Here is a 14,304-nt window from a genome sequence, read left to right as displayed (position 1 = left end):
AGGCAGCAGGCAGACATGCTATGAGGAAACTCTGCTAAGCCTTGAAAGTAGTGTTATTAGAGGGCAGCCTGGGGTTTTGGAGCAAATACCCCTATCAATAGGTAACTATTCTCCTGGCTTGCTTCCAAAACCAAGTATCTGATTGTGGAATCAGGTAATTATACAGCCTGGGCTGCTCTGCACCAACCGGGCCTACCCTAAGACATTCTAAGAAGTGGCATGTATATAAAAGAGCAGGTTTTATGAGCCACAAGGATAAACGTATTATTTAAACACTGAGAACACAGAGCCCAGACATTTTATATATTTATAAAATCTTGTTGAATGAAGAATGAACACACGAACCTGTTCCTTAGTAATAAAACATTCCTACTACATAGGAGGTAACTGAATACTTTCTGAAGTAAATTTCACCAGACATTACACTTCATTAATAATATTTATTTTAAAGGCCACTTTTTATTGTAACAAATATAAAGTCATCAGTGTTTTACAAATTGTCAAAATGCTTTAAATACAAAAAAAAATCCATTAGTAAAATGAAAGTTATATTGCATTATTTGGTACATACTTAATGCTGTCGACATGCATACCATACGCCAGAAAAGTTCATGCATTATTGGAAAAGAGAAGAAAGAAATAAGCTATAATTGTTATATCGTGTGATTACAAATTTATTGCTTCAGTCAGTTTTCTTTCTTCAGGGATTCCATTTACCTGCAGTGTGGAAGAGTGAACACGGGCACGTGTAAGTCAGGGCATGAACACTTGTAGATTTTGAGCAAAACAAATCTTCTATCTTCTTAACATCATTTAAAATAATTTCTCTGCATTTAGCGTAAACATTGTTAGAAATGAAAATTCTAAATTAGTCCTCTCTTTCTTGGGCCAAAGCTATAATGTTCTGTGTTTCTCAACAGCCTGAGAATTCCTCCCACGATAAACAAAAAGAACACGGTTGACTGCAGGATGTATGACTGTACCTTTTAATCGTGGCTTTTTAGAAAATATCACGTGGGTTGGAAGGGCTGAGAAAATGAGAAAACCAGGAGGGGCACTGACCCTCACACCTTGCGCCTGGTCCAAACGGTTGTGCTATTGTCAGCTTTTAACTGCTCCATTATCCCAGCCAGCGCTTAAGTCCAGGATAACAACACCAGCAGCTAGTTCATTTCTCAAACTCTGGATGACCATTGAAAAGACAACTACTAACTGAATGAAACAAACTTCAAAATATTCTCTCCCCTGACAAATTCCACGTAGGTAGTTACATATAAAATTTCTTGGTATCCCGGAGACAGACCTTGTACTTAAATTAAGCTTCGTAAAGAAAACTGACACTTAGCATAGTACCTTGAGGTACTTGAGAAAAGCAAATTATTCTTTCGTGATAATCATACACAAATATTGTTGCCTCTTTGGGGTACTACGATAACCAGGGTGGAGGAACAGGAAAGCTGGTGTACCCATGAAAATAACATAAACAGCACTGAATCTGTACATGTACGGACAGAACAGAACAACTTAGAAATTGAGAAACAAACTTTATTCATTCAAAGAGAATGGGAGTAAAGAACGTAACCTCTCCATTTAGCTCTTCTCTCCAGGAGGCACGACTCTATCTGGCTTTACATTTATCAGAGGCAAAAACACAACAATCTATAACAATTACGGAAAAAATGCTAGGGTGGTCTCTCTCCCTTTAGCACTTAGACACTTTGGGGACTCACCCAAAGCAAGAAGAAAACAACCAAGAGGGAATAGTGCACTTTAGTCAATAATATGCTCTAAATTACAGAAAAATGTAAGAAAACAAGAAGGTAATAGGCTATAGTGTTAACTAAAAGGAAGATCAAAGCTTCTTGACTTAAGCAAATTGCCTGCTCCCCAAAACCTGTTTTAGAAAATAATTTAGAAAATTAGGTTGAACCACCTAAAATCCCTCTAGGGAAATTCTTTGGCTCTCATCACATTTGCTCAGGCATAAACTGTCCTTGGATTTGGAAATGCTGCCTATTACTAAAAAGAAGCACACTAACAGGTCTACTTGCTAAAAATCTATACGACTATCAAATAAATCTCCTTAATAGCATCTACTTAAGTTTCCTTACTTCTACCAATGGGGGAATAAGTAAAATTTGGGTTTTTAAAATACTCAGAAATTTTTTACTATTTTGCTAGATACTGTCTCCCTTCTATTCACTCCTTGCCTGAAATAATGATTAATCAGAGGAAAGACATCCTAAGAGAAATGGGAGTCTATGAACTTAATGAGAAAGAAGTTTTAGCATTTCCATTGTAGAAATAGTCTTTAAAAACTGAGGTAGTAGGTATTCACTCATTTATTTTTTGCTCTTCAGATAACATGTTTATAACAAAGTTTGTTCTTTCATCCAGTCTCCTGAATGCTTACATCAATATATTGAACAGTCTTGTTGAAACATGTTAGCATTTAATTAAAACAAGTAATCAAAATTGTGAGGGAAAATTCTGATAAAAGTTATCTCATAATTAAAATCTGATGAACAACTTCATTATACTTGCCTCAAATCTTTGAAAAGTTGTCAAACGAAAATCTCCTTATATTCCCGAAAGCAGTAATAAAGAAGATAATTTTTGAATAAAAACATCCAATACATTTCTATATGTGCCTAAAGTTTTTAAGAGACTTACTTAATAGCTTCCCTACCACAATACTAGTATTCATACTCAGAATTCCACATCCGACTTACATTTTTAAAACTTCTTTTGCTCTTCCAAAAGAGCTACAAAGGCATTACTGGTTGCCTGGCAATTAGAACTAGGAATCGACCACTAATTAGAAGACAATCATGAATAAGTTATCTACTCAGTACTGAGATGAATGAAATAATTGGCTGTGGAAATTTTTTAGGGACACTTGAAAGAAATAAACTTAAAGAAAGCAAATCTTAGGGAAATAGAATAGTCCAGGGAGAATTGTCCGCCATCTTGTTGTCATTGGTCATGTTACAACAGCTTTTTAAAGTGGCATTAGAACTAAGCCAACCATTTCTCATTTATCCCCCTGAAGCCTCAGTGATTAGTCACAATAGTTTCCTTTTGTAAGAGTCAGTTTCAAGCTGCTCACTTACTGAGACAAATCCTGGATGCATCTAAGCAAAGAATCTTTCAAACCAAGGGGAAGAATAGGGAGCTTCGCTGAAGGAAGAGGATTTCATTCAGTCTTCCTTAATTAGACAGGACCTCCATGGATGCTTTTGCTCTAAGATCATTTACCCTGTGTTTATCACTCTGATGCCAATCTATGCAATAATCTAAGCTATTATTTGGAGGTTCTAACTCTGATTAAGGAATAACACAACTGTTTTACTTTACCTGGTGAAGCTAAAGCTTTATAAATTATATAGTACATTAATTATCTTTTAATCTATTAACTTCATCCATATATATCAATTTACTATTTGTAATACTCACCTGTAGTCTGTTGTTGGGGAATCTGAGTCTGATGTGGCAAGTTCCTAGAAATGATTAACATTTTTTGAGTAAAACCGTGTTTATTTACATACATGTAAACAAAGAGAAGACATATTAGAATGAAAAACTTTAAAGCTAGAAAGGACCCCAGAAATCATCTAATCTAGCACCAGCTCCACCCCAGTGAGTTTATGGATGAAGAAACTGAGATCGGAGGAAGATAAATAATAACAATTTTAGTAACATTCATGGAGTTGCTACTACCTGCTATGTTTTACTTCACAACAACCCTAGGAGGTAGGTATTGTTTTTCTCAGTTTACAGATGAAAATATAGGCTTAGAGATCCAAGGCTGTATAGCTAGGAAGTGGTGGATAAAGATGTGAAACCAACGACGCCAGGGCTTCTGTTTGTAACCTGTACACTTTCAGATCTTGGTCGAAGAACACACAGACACAGTCACACACTCACAGAACAACACATTTAACCATCTTTATTCACTATGCCTAATCTGTGCTCCTCTATCCCCATCCCAGGAAATGATCATGGCCATCCACCCAACTGTACTCATCAAAATGTAGAAGTCATCCCTGGCCCTTCCCTCTCCTTCAGTCCTCACATCCAGTGACTTGGGAACTCTAGATGATTCTCCTCCATTTTTTGAATCTGTTCCCTTCTTTCTCATCTCCATTGCTAACTTGGTTGAAGCCATCATCATTTCTCACTTGCATCTTTGCAACTGATCTGAATTGTTTCCTTATTCCTACTCTTACTCCCTTATAATCCATTGTGCGCACTGCTGTAAGATAGTCTTCTAAGACACAAATCTGATTATGTTATTCAAATAACATACATTTCGTTATTTCCTTACACCTACCTGCAAACTAAGTTTCAAGTTTTTTAGTGTGTCCTAGAAGGCCATCAATATATCTGGTCCATAAATGCAGCCTTCCCTGACTGCTCGACACAGAACCACCACCACCATGACCCACTACCATTTCTGGCACCCAACCAGTTTCCATTTGTCTTTGCAAATTCAACTCAAACTTTGTTATGGTGAACACATATTACTCTTATACTTACAAAATATCCCCCAGGAATGTTAAGTAAAAATTTTAAATTACTGTTTTTTTAATTAAAAAAAATAACTTCTCAAGTACCACATCTTCTATGCCTCCTCATCCTCTAAGCATTCCATAAAAAGGTTACCATGTAGCATGCTTTCATACACACGTTGATTGTCGTTGTACTTCTCCTCACATGTTTAATTGCCTCAAAGTGCCTTAACAGTAAGAACCATCCTGTTTTGTCTGTATCCCCAGCAACAAGCATGCAATAAACCATGTTTGAATAAATACATGCAAAAGAAGATACTTATAAAGATTCACATAATACACACATGTTTATAATCCCTCAGACACACCTATTTAGTTTCAAGTTTTGATATTAAAATTAATTTACAAAAATGTACAATTTAGATTTTGTGTGGAAGAAATTCTAGGAGTCAGTTCCTTGCTACAAAGTAGGTTTTGATCCAAACCAGGGATTTTCTAAGTTTTTGTTTCTATTCAGCAATGGAATTCCTTTTGATTGAAATACTAAGCAGACTCTCGATGTACAAAAGAGATAAATGTGAGGTTGAACGAGTTGGCAAGGGAGGCGGAATCCTACCTGCTTTGTTTCCTATGCCCCACATGCTGGTCCCTGGAGCATTTCTAAGAAACCTCCAAGAAGCAGAGTTTGAAAAACATTGGTCAAAATCATGTGGGTCAGGCAAATATTATGTTCCAAATACAACGATCTAAAGTAGAAAGCAGTACATGCTAGTTAAACTCTTAATCTATAGGAATGTTAATGACTCTGAGTAATTTTTTTAAAAATTTCGCTTCCATTTTAATATATTGTTAAGGAAATAACAAATCAATTCTAACTCAATTTGAGGAAGTTACTTAATAATTCATCTCAGTAACTGCATTTTTTTTTACTATTACCTAATACCTACAAGCCCTATTTATCCCTATGCGGTCTCAGGGAGGTTTTTTGGGGGGCAGGGTTGTTTATTCTTTTCATTCACACAATGTATTTATAGTGGTTTTGATCATGAAAGTAGAAAGATTAATTTCTAAACCACAAAGAGAAATAAGTTCTAGATCTAAAGTGGGAAAACAAACATCCTTACTATAGAAGTAAAAATTCGATTTTGTGGGCATTTGGGAGGGAAATATGAATTTTGTTTCACCTTCTCAGATAAAATTGATTTGGCTCTATCCTACTTCAGGAACTAATCGAGCACCCCTTTACATACAGGTGTGGGCACACACGCACTCACGCGTTATGCACACACCCATGCAGGCCCTTCCTAAATTCTTACCATCTCTAGCTCTATCTAGCCTATTAATGGATTAAATCAATACATTTTGAAAACATAAGAATACCAAAGAGGACATTTAAAGCCCTTCAGAAGCCCTTCATCTAAAGCCCAAAATATTTAGACGAAGTCATCCGAACTCCCTCTCCCATCGGCCAGGCCCACTTACCCTTCTGTGGAACAAAGTTTGAAAAACACTGATCAAAATCAATCCTATGCCCTGCCATTTCTCCTCTAGCTTTCATTTCCCCCTTTTCTGCTACACTGCTGAACTTTTTTTTTTTTTTTTTTTACACAGCAATGGTCTTGGCTAGGTTTTCAGAGAAACGGTTGGTTGAAAAAGTGCCACACATAACCTAGCAAGAAATCTGGAGCAGCAGTATGAGAAAGTAACTGTGTGCATGACATTGGTTTGGGGATTTAAAAGTATCTGTGGTACGTGTCCCAAGTGGTTATGCTTGAACAATGTACATGCACGTCTTGCAACCTCAACTGAAACTTAGATTAGTTATAAAAGTGCTTATTTGTGCAAAAAGGTGCTCAACAAAAAATATGTGGAGAGTTGGCTTCCCCAGAGTCTCCGAGGTGTGCACACAGAGCTCTATTTTTGTGGTTGTGACTACACGTGAGCCTGTGAGTGTTAGAGTGTTAACATATCTGTGATGGGCATATTGGAAGTGTATGTTCCATATAAGAGTTGAAGATGCCGAAAGTCCACTCCTTCAGGCATACTGGAAAAATGCCTATGACTAACTCTGCGATGGTTAAGCAGCAGAGAACACAGTAAAGAAATGGAACCATTTTCATCTTTGGTGAAAGCAGGCTGCTAAGGGCAATTGTACAAGACAGTGGGGGTTGACTTCAAATAGAAGTCCTATAATCCTTTAAAGAAAGGACCTTCGTAAAGTCATAAAACTAGAATAATTAAGTTATTAATGGACTAACCGAACAATTATTTTGTGTAAACTGCATTACGTAGAAAAAAGATTTAAGAAAACTGAAATTCTCTAAATTATTAGCATTAATTATTTTCTGATTTTACCATAATTACATGCGTTTAAATAGAAAATTATGTAAATTAGCTATTGCACAAACTTCATTCTTTAAAAAGGCAAAGGTAATAACTTGAAAATAAATAAGTGATTTTGGGGGAGTATGCAATTACTCATTATTTGCACAACCGTTTTAAGGTAATTTGACATTCCTGGTTATCTTACAGAGTAATTCTATGAGTAAGGTTGATGATTATCAACCCATTATACTACTATTTGCTTGAAGACTCAAAAGCAAAGAAAGGTTAACTGATTTGTATAAAGCCACAGAATCTATGCCAGAGTTGAAAACAAATGACAGTACAGTTATGTGGAATACAAAATACTTCTCTTTTGAATTAGTATGGAATCATTTAACAATAAGACATCATAATATATTTTTTAAATTTCCAGTTATTTCAGCAAAATTGACATTCTCCAAACCTTGCTGATTTGGACTCTGTAACTTTTACTAAGGGCGTAGGCCATTATGTGGATTAATAAAAGGACATAAAGAAATTGGAATCACCATTATTTTTAACTTCAAACAAAACAATGCATAAAGGAGAAAGAAGACATTCATTTATTTAATTTTTTTCCCTGCTAGTATAAAGCCAAAAGCAAGCCTACCACAGCTTCAAAATGATGCAGTACAAACCTATAAAAACAATATTCACCAAAGAGATACTGCATCTGTTGCTTTTAGTGTATACTTACTGAATTAAAAAAAAAAAAAAAATGTCAATGGCTCCGAAATATCCTTGGCTGGTTGACACTTCTGGTCAACAGGAAATTATTATCTTGGTCCCCTGAAACATTCTCTTTAACTGATATTAACTTTTATTGAAAACTAATTTTTTATTTATGGAATTTTATCATAAAGTTATTTCTCATTATTACCAAAGGGAAGACAAGTGGAAAAATACTTCAGATAAAAGCTAAAATAATTAGATACTAAATATCTTTAATTAGAAGACTTAATTCTACTTCTATACTTGTTAAGTTGCAGAAGATTAAGCACAATATACCTCCTGTTTTAAGGGGGACCCAATTACCCTGGATTAGGTATTATGTTTTATATAATGCATAAGGAAAATTTTTGTGTAGCCAATTAAAATCTTCCAAGAAAATGTTTGGGCACTTCCGCTATTATTCACCACATTCCATCCTGTATGAAGATGCCTTCCACTCAGGAAAAATCAATTGACAATTGACGTTGGTATAAGAGAATAACGAGGAGGCAGAACTACCCCCTAAAAGACCACATAATATAGTACGAATTTAGGAATAAACTACTTTTTAGAAAATCGAATATTTGGTATCCTCCACTCAATCCCTGCCATAACATTGCAAAGTAAAGGCAATTTCTCAGTAGTTTTTAGCTTTTCGAAGTTTGGCATTTTTCTGTCCCATTCAGGCATTGTTTTCTAATCAACACTCATCTCTCACTTCCCACCATGCTCCTCAGGCAACTTGAAGAGGTGTGAAAAGTCTAGAGGCTGATAAGCATAAACCCACAAACAGCCCCAACACTCTAGATAATGTGCTGGGCTGCCCCCTTTCACATTTTTCTTTTGCAGATATCCCTCAGGGAGAATTAGGAGAAACTGTTCCTCTTTTAAAACTCTGAGAGGTGGAAAAGTGTGAATAACAACCCCTTCCCTCCCTCCACCCCCAACAGAAATACCAGAAATACCAATCTCCTTTCTGAATCCTAACACCTGGGTCCTTTAAGTGTTTAAATCAGGGAATCTCAAGCTTTTTACCTGCTCCACGATAACACATATCCACCGAGATTCTGAATCTCCGGAGGGAGGGCCCTGAGATTTGCACCGTTAAGAACTCTACAGGTGAGTGTGACCTGCAACTTGGTTTGGGAACAACCATGCTCTATAAACTATCAACATCCCTTTTAGGACCCAAAATTTTATGACCTGGAATTTGATTTTCTTAAACCATTACAAAGCTCTATCTTTGAGGTACATCAGTTAAATCCGTAATATATTTTTGATGTTAAGTCTTTGGTCAAAAACATAATCCCTACTCACAATAATGATTCTTTGGGCAAAGCAAATTTATTTTTAAGATTTTATAAAGTGAATTCCAGCAATGAATTTGTAGCAAGTAACGGAACTGCCTATGGAGGAAAAAATTCTTCTTACTATCAATGGTAATATTTATTCACTGAGCTACAAAGATAACTGGTTAAGTATAGACGCAGAAAGCCTGACTGTACTAGGAGATCTGGGGCATTCTACAGAATACGTGCTCCTTAAGACTTTCAAGGCGATGGGAATCAAGAAAGGTCTAAGACACTGCCCAGATCAGAGAAAATTAAGATATGCAGCTATTGTACCCTAGACAGAACCAAGGAAAAGAAAAAGGACATTAGGGGAAAAACTAGTAAAATCTGGGGAAAAAAAATCTGATGTATGGCTAATAGTAAAGCACCAATGTTGGTTTCTTAGTTGTAACAAATATAATAAAATACTATAAGAGGGATATCTAGGAACTCTCTGTTATCTTTGTAACTTTTCTGTATCTCAAAAATCATTTCAAAACAAAAAGTATGTTAACCAAGAAATACATTAGCGAAGTTCAAATTAAATTTATGTTTCTATACTACGTGATAATTTTAACAGCCTGTTTGTGTTGTCTCTGTAATCTGAAAAGTAGAAAGAACACTGTACAGATGAAATCCCTCCTTTCTGAACACGTGTTCCATCTCCAGTTTCTCTCTCCACTGTGCGTTTACTCACCTTATAGGTAACCTGGATGAAGAGATCCTCTGACCTTCTGAGGTCAATGACCACATTATCTATCCCTGACTTGATCAAGATAGGTAAATAATCTAATCTGTTTTGACCTGATTTAGCTTTGTCTCTTATCTATGTCTCAATTTTAACATCTGCAAATGATTAAACATTTGTTATTGTCTAATTTAGGATGCCAGTCTGGAATCCTATGAAGCATTTTACCAAAACCAAAACCAAAACGACTGTTACTGTGTAATTGATAAATAACTCTGACAATCCCTCATTACACAACTGTTATAAGTTCTCTATACCTCGCACTGTTATGAGGTTCTTTACACCTCCTGGATCAACTTGTTTAAAAGACCCAAAGAAATTTCTATGCAGCTTTGAAGGAAAGCTTTGAATGTTCCTGAGTCTTGCATAGAAGCCAATATAAACTTTCAGCCACATCCTTACGCCTGAATATTTCTGGTGTCAAGTCTGAAGAATAAACACAAAATCCTGTAGCTAGCCGGTTATTTATGAGTAGTAAATTCAGTGCAGTTGCCATGAATATGTGAAGATGAAATGCATGCCTTTTTACGAAGAGTTAATTGATAAATAGCAGGCAGCATTATCTAAGCATATACCCGGTTATCAAATACTATAATTCCTCATCAAATATTTCACTTTAATGTTGAGAATTCAGTTCAGTTAAAGTGACCAAAATATTTGTATATGTGTATACTTGATGCCGAAATAGAACTTTAAAGACAGGGCTATACTTTTAAGGTAAGGAGTAAAGGCTGAATTTGCGTAAAGGGCAGTTGTGACGAACTTGATACAATGAATTCCCTATCATCTGGCATGGTTGGAAAATGAGGTTAATCACAAATTCTGGCTTATACGGAGTTACCATAGAGACCATGCACATTTTATCCATTTCCAAGAATAAAAGAAAGATAATATACACTCAACACTGAAACTACACCGAACGTAATTTAATTTTCCTCTGATGAGTCAGACTTACTTGATGATCTCGCAGTGCCTCAGAATAATCATTGTGAACATCATCAATTATCTTTGTACCCTATTTATACAGAAGTACTAGTTACTGCAGTTTTCCCATTAGCAGAAACTTGAATAATATGAAGGTTTTCTGGTCTTAAAATACATATATGTTCCAAGTTCAATAATATAACCTATAGTATTTACAAATAGAGAGATATGATCAACAATAGTCTTGATGAGATTATGGAAGGACCAGGAAGATGTATTTGGATGTAACTTGGATAGGAAATTTTATTTTGCCTGTATATTAATAGCAACATTGCAAAACCCTAACCACAGGGAATCAAAATAATTTTTAAGTAACTATTTTTGTGCTCAATATATATGGTTAGGAAGCATATTTTAAAAATGGCACAGCCTTTTTCCCTCCCTTAAACTTCACCAGCAATAGAATTTTACTGATTTGCAAATATATTCAAGTTCCCCTATTCACTACGATGAATATTTCTCTATTCTAAAATTCGATAGCATTGGTATTTTGTAAATAGAAGCATCTCCTTAAAGTCACATTTTCTGACCTTTTGCACGGATTCACAAATATGTCAACACACTAACGGCTCTGAGAACTCCTCTAGTTTTAAAAAAAAAAAACAACCCTGTTTCTCAAGTGTATTTGACCACTTCATTTTTGAGAATATATATCAACATTTGAAGAAGATATATCAACATCTTACTAGTACTCTTGGGTAAAGAGTATAAGAAACAGTAGTGTTCAAGAATTCTATAATTCTTTTCATTGTGAAAATGAATGATAAGGCTGTTTATAATTTTCATGTAGAAAAGGCAGGAGAGATTGCTAAATTGTAAACTATTACAATATTTTTGAAATTTTACTGATTTTTCTCATCGGTATCTTATCCTGGTAAAGAGGATATTATAATGATCCATTAACCATCAGAAAACATAGAAATCCATCCCTTCCATTCAGTACAACAAAACTTTGTGGACTTTAATATTTATATCCCTGATAGAATATTAATGTTTCCAAAACTCAGAATTTTTAATTATGTACTTTTCTCCACTGTTAATAGGACTTGAATCAATTGCTCACACACATATGCACAAAATAACACAAACTTTTGCCTATTCAACACTAAGTAAATGGTGTTAAAAGACTTCAGAAAAATACAATACTTTTAGATTTCCAAAGTATTTTGAACAAATTTATTGAGTTTGACTGTCTATTCATAGAAATTACTGTTTAATCTTCAAATGACCACATGCATTTTACATGGTTACAAAATAAGCATCGCAATGGGGAAATATCTGCACTCTCCCAAATAAATCTTTAATCAATAAGAGGTGACTTTTAAATCATATCCTAAGGTTTACGGGTATGGGAGAAGGGAAATTTTTTTCTGTATATCCATTCGATTCACAAAAGTGAAAAAGAGGAGGCTCTCAAAAGCAAACTTGTGACTTCCTTGGGGAAAATGAATTTAAGTCATTTTAACATATGGTTAAAAAAGAAAAAAAAAAGCCACATTCTTAAAAACAAATGACAGTTTTACCTACAATTCCCTATGTCGAAGTTGATCCAGGCATATAGATTCTTGAGAGCAACTGGGTCACCTCCTCAAGCACCCCCATACATACCGCTTATCAAAGCCTCTTCTGGCTTTCTGATCACAGTCCTCCTAGTACTACAGAGAAGGTCTGCACTAAAAAACTGTGTTTATAGCCAAAATTGGAACAATTCATTTTGATATATAAGCAGATCACAAAAACAACAGAGGAAAAAATTTAATAGATCTGTGGTAATAATATTTAAAAAACAGGTTAACATAACCAAATAATTCTGATAATAGATTTTAAAAAACAATCAATTTCTTATGCTTTAGGATATGCTTCTCTTCATAATTAACTCATCTTTGAGCAAATATGTTAGTTTATTAGCTGTGTCAATTTCTTAAATAGTAAGGTAAATGTTATCTAGTTTGGATAAGTAACGGAAAAATTATTTCCTGAAAATAATTCTATTTATCTGAGTAAGTACAGTGAGGTTGGAATCTACACTATTAATGTCCTTTTGGTCCTTTCCAGTTACAAACACACACACACACACAAATGAAAGCAACAATAATAAAAAGTTCTGGTCTTTATGGGCATTAAGTAGATATAGTCATGCATATTAATAATCACTGTCCCAAGTGGATACTTACTGCTGTGTCTGCATCAGTGGCATATTAGTGCTCTCATAATTGTCTGGGTGTAGAGGAGGTATGATTTCCCCAGTCACAGGGTGAAACACAGGAAGCGTTGACAGGGGCCATGCTATCTCTCTGTTCTTGGACATGTCACGAAGTTCTTTGGTAGACTTCTGAATAGCATTATGATGGACCAGTTGGATGCTAGGTCAAGAAGAAATAAAACAACATATATTTAAACCATATATTAGCCCAATTGGTCATCAATTTGAAAAAATTTTCAATTTTTTAATTTTTAAAAACAGGAAAACATTATTGCACTTTGGGCATTCTACAAGTTATCTCAGAAAAAGATACATTTCATATACTTTTAATATAGCAATACTGAAAATTATAAACTAATTTTAAATAAATGTGTCTCATTAAACTAAGCTATAAAGCGTTGTGTTAATGTTATAGCCCTAAGTAACAAACTAGCATTCTATTTAATTTCTACAATTAAGATTAAACTACCAGAGCTTTTATTTTGTTGCTTCTGATGGGGCATTTATAAATACTCACAGAAGTTTCATTTTATGGTAGGTTATTACTGTAGATTCAGGAAAACGTGTATGAAAGGTCTTTTCATCTGTTCTCTGGTTTATAGAAATGCAGATTGGGAAATCACATAATATAAATGGCAAGTTAATATTCTGAATCTGAAATATTTTAGGTTTAGTTTTTAATCTGTATAATCTTGGTTTTCAAACATTTTTTATTTTTAGTTTCTAACTCTCCTAAATATCTCTATTTAGAAAGCAGCTTTCTCATTTATGAAATAAACTATGAAAGATGGTGAATGAAAAACAAAAGCATGACACACATGTATGAAGCATGATGAGCAACTGAGAAGTGAAAAAAAAATGATAAAGAAAATAACAGGAAAGAAGACACTTACTCTGGTGTTTGCATGTTTCTCTTTTCCCTAGAAACAAAACAAAATTTATGAATTAAATAATAGCATTGATATTTGGAACATTAAGACTATATGCTCATGGGATCTGGCATGATGTGCAAATGCTGAGACTGTTACTATTAAATGCCACCAGGCAGCACTTGCCGCCAGGTTTACGACGTTACTTGGATGACTACACATACAGAGATGGAATACTGATGAGAAACATACAGAAAAATGAAAAAAAAAAAATGGAGATTAAGAATCAAGCTCTTAGAAATAAATTCTATGACATAATGAAATCAGGCTACATGTAAAAATGGAAGAATTTGTTACTTGCTGCTTTATTAATTTTTTATCCTTGGCTTTGGTACCCTGACTTCCAGATGGTCTCGGGAGATTATTTTAATTGACACTGATGTCTTAAAAGTACTAACTATTCATGAAGTGAAGACTCATTACTCAAATAATACCCTTATTGTCATTAATTTACTCTTAAGTTTATATATATATATGTGTGTATATATACTCACATACATAGTTATTTAAACATTTAGATTGT

The 14,304-nt window shown here is 34.6% G+C and overlaps 1 protein-coding gene across 2 annotated transcripts in view; it reads right to left on the bottom strand.

Moving 5' to 3' along the window:
• Positions 1-420: 420 nt before the first annotated feature.
• The window catches only part of SGCE (sarcoglycan epsilon), a 62,918-nt gene continuing 49,034 nt past the window's right edge, over positions 421-14,304 (bottom strand). For both annotated transcript variants that reach the window (XM_011363482.2, XM_011363490.2), the window contains 4 exons: positions 13,746-13,772; positions 12,824-13,012; positions 3,457-3,500; positions 421-717 (listed from right to left, as the gene is read on the bottom strand). In XM_011363482.2, the coding sequence (XP_011361784.1) occupies positions 701-717; positions 3,457-3,500; positions 12,824-13,012; positions 13,746-13,772 (277 nt within the window). In that variant the 3' untranslated portion in view covers positions 421-700. The remainder of the gene's footprint in view (positions 718-3,456; positions 3,501-12,823; positions 13,013-13,745; positions 13,773-14,304) is intronic.

The sequence above is a fragment of the Pteropus vampyrus genome, unplaced genomic scaffold (genome assembly GCF_000151845.1).
Source record: "Pteropus vampyrus isolate Shadow unplaced genomic scaffold, Pvam_2.0 Scaffold4, whole genome shotgun sequence".
In the NCBI taxonomy this organism is placed as follows: domain Eukaryota; kingdom Metazoa; phylum Chordata; class Mammalia; order Chiroptera; family Pteropodidae; genus Pteropus; species Pteropus vampyrus.
This window is presented reverse-complemented; position numbering and strand designations above follow the sequence as displayed.